The sequence below is a fragment of the Caenorhabditis briggsae genome (assembly GCF_000004555.2).
Source record: "Caenorhabditis briggsae complete genome, chrIV, whole genome shotgun sequence".
In the NCBI taxonomy this organism is placed as follows: domain Eukaryota; kingdom Metazoa; phylum Nematoda; class Chromadorea; order Rhabditida; family Rhabditidae; genus Caenorhabditis; species Caenorhabditis briggsae.
The window spans coordinates 15,437,176-15,443,486 of NC_013487.2; the positions used below are offsets into that span (position 1 = coordinate 15,437,176).

The following is a 6,311-nucleotide window of genomic DNA, read 5'->3' on the forward strand; positions in this document are numbered from 1 at the left end:
GGTCGTGCGTCGCGTGTCTATAGGCGAATTTCAAAATGGGCGGAGCCTAGTCGTGTTTAGGCTCATTTTGAAGCTCTAGACAAGCCAAATCTAATGCAATTAAAAAAAGGGGTCCGAAAACAATATAACAAAATTTTTAGATTTTTTAGTTTTTCAGAGTTTTCCGAAAATTTTGAAAATCCCCTTTTTTCGACTACAGTAGGATTTGTTGCGATTTTTTCAACTTTTTCCGTATTCAGCTTGTTCTGAGCTTTGAAATGAGCGCAAACACGACTAGGCTCCGCCCACTTTGAATGTTTCCCTTACGCACGCGACGCACGACCGCGACGCGTCGGAAACATCGAAGTGGGCGGAGGTTAGTCGTGTTTAGGCTCATTTTAAAGCTCTTGACTTGGCAAATACAAAAATATTAATCTCACTATTCTAGCATCAAAATTGATCAACTTCCAGTCCAAACAAGTTTGACTCATTAGGCTCCGCCCACTTTTAGGGGTCTCGAAGCTCAAAATTTACCTAATTCAGTCGCGTTTGGGCTCATTTTGAAGCTCTTGACTTCCCGAGTTCAAAAATCCTATTTTCATCCAACTTACTCTGCAATAGACAATCTCATTCTGCATAGTTCTCTTGACATGATGCACGTAGTTATGGACCATTGGCAGGGTGACACAGACCTGGAATTTTTTTTGCTTAAAAAATTTTCGAAAAACAAACTCAAAATTTAAATTTGTCTCAAAAAATGCATCAAAATGAGTATAAATATGTCGCCTATATTTCGAAATTTTTATTTTTATTTAAATTTTTCAAAAATTCCAAAAATCGCAAAATTTCAAATTTATTCAAAATGATCATTTTTATACTTATTTTGAAGCTCTTATTTTGCTGAAATTAAATTTTATAATATTTTCAAGTTTAGGCTGAAAACTAGGCTGAAATAGGCCTTACCGAGATCACTGCCACCACTGAGAACGCGACAGCCGAGTAGGCCACGAATCGATAGGCTTTCATCTGAAAAATAATCGATTTTTGAAGGGAAACTGTCTAAGGAGCTAGAAAAATCTAAAAAGAGACTGAAAATTTGAAATTTTCAGTTTAAAATAATTTTGAAAAAAAATTTTTTTTGAATATTTTTTTTGAAATTTTCGAGATTTAAATTTCGAGATTCTGAAAATTAATATTTTCACAGTACTTGTCTCATAAAGACCTTCAAAATGAGCCCAAACACGACTAATATCCGGCCACTTTGATTTTTCGGGCGCGCCGCGGTCGGGCGTCGCGTGCTTGCAAGAAATTTCAAAGTGGGCGGAGCCTAGTCGTGTTTATGCTCATTTTAAAGCTCAGAACAAGCCAAAAAAAAATAAAATCAATATTGGGAAGATTTGAAACAAAAAGAATGAGCAAATTCGATTTTCGTAATTTTCAGAAAAATTGTTTTTGAAACATAGTTTTTTTCCGAGTTCTGTGGGATATTTATAGTTCTCCTTGATTTTTTTGTACTCAACTTGTTTTCAGCTTTAAAACGAGCCCAAGCACGACTAGGCTCCGCTCATTTTGAAATTTCCCCAAGGACACGCGACGCACGACCGCGACGCGCCGGAAAAGTCAAAGTGGGCGGAGTCTAGTCGTGTTTAGGCTCATTTTGAAACTCAGAATGTAAGGAGTACGGTAAAAACTCTCAAAATCCAAAAATTCGCAAAATTTTGAAAAAAAACCCCATTTTTTCGAAAATTTTCAGCTCAAAAAGCTGAAATTCAAATTTTCGCAACATTAAAAAATAACTGAAAGACTACAAAAACTACAAATCGCAAAAAAAAATGACTCACCCGATTTTTGATTTCCTGAATCTCCATGGTTACTGTAGTGGGGGGGGGGGGGGACCTAGGAGGCTTCTTCCAAATAGCAAATTCTCAGCTTTTATAGAAAATCTTATCTACAGCAGGGTGTTCTCAGGAAGCTCCGCCCACTTTTTTGAGAGAGAGAGAGAGACGCAGAGAAAAACTAGTCGAATAGAAGTCTGAAGAGGGGACGGCGAAAAGCAATTAGCACCCTTTTTGGATGGAAAAAGAAGACGTTGAGTGTCTTCAGATGAGATTGTTGTTCTATATGGACACATCATATAAGCATATGTAATTAAGAAAAAGAGGAATCTGGATTTAATTGGTTAATTAATCGAAACACATATTTTGGAGTACCATGAAGAAGAACGGGAGAGAAGCGGTTTTTGGGGAAAAATTAACAGAATTTGAAAAACATTCGAATTTGAAAAAAAATGACAAAAAATTTTTTTTTTCCGGAAAATTTGAATTTTGAAATTTTAAAGATTTTCTGTCACAACCCATTAGAAACAATTTATTTCAGTGTATTTGTCACATTGAGACTTTCAAAATGAGCCTAATCACGACTAGACTCCGCCCACTTTGAAATTTCACATAGCGCACGCGACGCACGACCGCGACGCGCCGTAAAAATCAAAATGGTTGGAGCCTAGTCGTGTTTGGGCTCATTTTGAAGCGGAAAAGATGCTGAAGCAGATAAAATCAAAGTTCAGAAGATTTGAAGACAGATTGAAGGGGAAAATCGAAAATTCGTATTTGTGAAAATTTTGAACTTTTCGAAAAATCGGGTTTTCTAGATTTATGTACAATTTTTTAGGTTTTTGCGATTTTTGTAATGCTTAGCTTGCGCTGAGCTTCAGAACGAGCCCAAACACGACTGGGCTCCGCCCACTTTGAAATTTCACATAGCGCACGCGACGCACGACCGCGACGATCCCGAAAAAGCAAAGTGAGCGGAGCATAGTCGTGTTTAGGCTCATTCAGAAGCTCATAACGAGATGAAGGCAATAAAATCAAAATTTGGAGGATTTGAGCAAAATTCATTGAGAAAAGTCAGAAATTCAATTTTGGAAATTTCTTGATATTTTTGAAAAATCGTTTTTTCTCGATTTCTCCGAAATTTCACAAGTCTTTGTTACTTTTTCTGTCCTTATCTTGTTCCAAGCTTCACAATGAGCCCAAACACGACTAGGCTCCGCCCACTTTGAAATTTCACATAGCGCACGCGACGCACGACCGCGACGCTCCCGAAAAAATAAAAGTGAGCGGAGCCTAGTCGTGATTGGGCTTATTTTGAAGCTCAGGACATGTGAAAAACGATTATAACGTTAAATTTGAGATTGTTCAAGTCAAAAACTGAAAATTTATCTTTTTGTTGAAAATTTCGAAAATTCAATTGTTCCGTTTTTCATTCAAGAACCATCAAAAACAACTTAAAACACTGTATTTTGGGCATTGAGATCTTCACAATGAACCCAAACACGACTAGGCTCCGCCCACTTTGAAATTTCACATAGGCACGCGACGCACGACCGCAACGCGTCTGAAAAATCAAAGTGGGCGGAGCCTAGTCGTATTTGGGCTCATTTTGAAGGTTTCAACGGCCTAAATACAGTAAAAACATTAGTTCTTAAGTATTTTGAACCCGCAAACTGAAACTTCAGATTTTCAAATATTCTCGAATTTTCGAAATTCTCTTTTTTCAAGTCTAGTTATCTCCCCGTCAAATCTAGATATCCTTTTAGTGCTTAGAAAAAGTGTAAAATCATAATATCGTTGTTTTCTTATGGAATAAATACCAGTTTTCTCTGTTTTTCGTTTTTTATCCCTATCCGATCCAATCTCTTCTTTTTAGCGCCCTTTTATTATGACATAATTAGATAAATGTCAAAAAAAAAAACATAGATAAAACAGCTTTATTACGCAATTCGTTACATTTGGAATGTTTTTAAAATGGAGGACATCTGGACATGAGGTAACACTGACAGACAGAAAATGTTTTGCTTTTTTGAGGGTTTTATATCATTTTAATGGTCAAAACTTGATTATTTTTGAATAATAATATTATATTTGTTTTTAGCAGGTTTTGAGCTTCAAAATGAGCCCAAACACGACTATGCTCCGCCCACTTTGACATTTTTCAGGCGCGTCGCGGTCGTGCGTCGCGGGCAAGAGGGGGGAATTTCAAAGTGGGCGGAGCCTAGTCGTGTTTGGGCTCATTTTAAAGCTGGAAATCTGAGCAATCTGTCTAGAGTAGTAAGACTTCAAGATATTTAGATCTTAATTGATGGAAAAGACAAAAAGGGAAAAATGTGGAAAATCGACAAAAAAAAAACAAGAAAAAAGGGAAAAGGAAATTTAGTGACATTGTTTAGTATCCCGAATAATCTATCCCTTCCAAACAAAAAGATGAAACTGTTTATCGGTGAAAATGACACTGGCCCAGAGACCAGTCGATTCGCAGTACAAATCCACAGCGTTCGAGACGTCGTAATTGTTTTTATCGAGGAAAAAGTATCTGAAAATTTTGGAATTAAACGATGAGACTGCAATTTTTGTATTTGCCACGCCGAGAGCTTTAAAATGAGCGTAAACACGACTAGGCTCCGCCCATTTCAATTTTTTCGGGGTGCGTCGCGGTCGTGCGTCGCGTGTCTCTGGGAAAAATTCGAAGTGGGCGGAGCCTAGTCGTGTTTGAGCTCATTTTGAAGCTCAAGACAAGCTGAATTCAGTGTAATAAGAAGATTTAAAGATTTGAAACAAATTAAATGCGAAAAATCGATTTTGGACTTTTTTCAAATTTTCGAATTCTTCAAAAAGTCGTTTCTTTTGAAAATTTTCAGGATTTTCAGATTTTTGCTACTCATTTTGCACTAAACACGTTTTGAGCTTCAAAATGAGCTCAAGCTCGACTAGGCTCCGCCCACTTCAATTTTTGCGGTGCGGTGCGTTGCGGTCGTGCGTCGCGTGTCTATGGAAAAAATTCAAAGTGAGCGGAGCCTAGTCGTGTTTGAGCTCATTTTGAAGCTCAAAACGTGTCAAAAATGAATCGGAGACTAAGATTTCATAGATTTCGAGCAAAAATTTGAAAAAGTGAAAATCAATATTTTTGGCAAACTTTTTTTTTTTGAAATTTTTTAAAAACCAGGTTTTCAATGTTAAACCTTCATAACGCAAGTGTTTTCAACGTATTCGTTACATTGAGACCTACAAAACGAGCCCGAACACGACTAGGCTCCTCCCACTTTTGTTTTCCAGGCGCGTCGCGGTCATGCGTCGCGTGTGTTCGGGAAAATTTCAAAATGTGCGGAGCCTAGTCATGTTTGGGCTCATTTTGAAGCTCTCAACATGGCAAATTCAAATTTCAATAATTCAAACTTACGCGGATCTTGGCTTATAACATTTTGGTCGATTTTCCCAAACTCCAGTCTTCAAATACAACAGCGCATCCAAAGACACGTAACTGGAGCCCATAATCGATAAAGCCTCCAAATTCGGGAATCCTCCTTTTTGCCATTTTTGGCAAATTTCCAAAAATTCAAAACCATCAAGTTTGGAGGACATGAAAATTGCAAATCTCCCGGAAAAGTTTAAAATTTGAGACATTTTCAAACTTTGCGATCTGGCGATGATAAGCTCTATGATATCGAAAATTCCAGAATTTTCTGCGAATTCGCCATCGACATATGATTTGATATATACTGTTTGAATTCGATTCAAGCAGTTTTTGTCGTGTTTTTTCTCAAAAAATCGCTCAAAATCCGCAGCTTTCAGGCACTGCCCACTCTTTGATTCCCAAATTTCGATTCGATTGAAATTAGTGTGATTTTTTGGGATTCTGGGCAGCGTATCCATCGAAAAATGCAAATATTGAATGCTTTCGGGTCGGAAGAGTTGGAAAAACAGTTGTCGAATTTTGCCCCAAAAGAAGTCGTTGTCCTTGCGAGCAAAGTAGATCATTGGTGTTGGGCCGGTGGTGAAGTCGAGACTGAAAATTTTAATTTTTGCTTTAAAAATAAGGATTTAGGAGGTTTAGAGCTACAAAATGAGCCTAAACATGACTAGGTTCCGTTTATTTTAAAGTGTGAAAAGTTGGAAAAAATCGATTACAAATATTTTGGGTCAAAATTTTTTTCATTTTACCTTTTTTTGAGTTTATGACTTGATGAAATGTAATTTGAGCTCCCAAACCGTATTGAACACACTGTAAGCTTCAAAATGAGCCCCAACACGACTAGGCTCCGCCCACTTTGGTTTTTACAGCGCGTCGCGGTCGTGCGTCGCGTATCCGAGGGGAACTCAAAGTGAGCGGAGCCCCGTCGTATTTAAGCTCATATTGTATGTCTCAATGAAACAACTACGCAAAAAACGACACTTTTCTACAAGTTTTACAATGAAAATCGAAAAATCGGAATTCCCAAAAATTAAAAAAAAAAATGTTTTGACAAAAATTTTGAATTTTAATTTTTTTTTGTTTTG

The 6,311-nt window shown here is 37.4% G+C and overlaps 2 protein-coding genes across 2 annotated transcripts in view; both read right to left on the reverse strand.

The window, feature by feature from the left end:
* Positions 1-1,847, reverse strand: part of CBG05357 — a gene marked incomplete at both ends in the record, with an annotated part of 3,634 nt that extends 1,787 nt beyond the window's left edge. Inside the window, 3 exons of the mRNA XM_002634716.1 lie at positions 591-671; positions 943-1,005; positions 1,821-1,847. Coding sequence (XP_002634762.1) covers positions 591-671; positions 943-1,005; positions 1,821-1,847 — 171 coding nt within the window. The remainder of the gene's footprint in view (positions 1-590; positions 672-942; positions 1,006-1,820) is intronic.
* Positions 1,848-4,220: 2,373 nt separating this feature from the next.
* CBG26508 overlaps positions 4,221-6,311 on the reverse strand; it is a gene marked incomplete at both ends in the record, with an annotated part of 3,562 nt that continues 1,471 nt past the window's right edge. Inside the window, 2 exons of the mRNA XM_045236273.1 lie at positions 4,221-4,436; positions 5,217-5,820. Coding sequence (XP_045098430.1) covers positions 4,221-4,436; positions 5,217-5,820 — 820 coding nt within the window. The remainder of the gene's footprint in view (positions 4,437-5,216; positions 5,821-6,311) is intronic.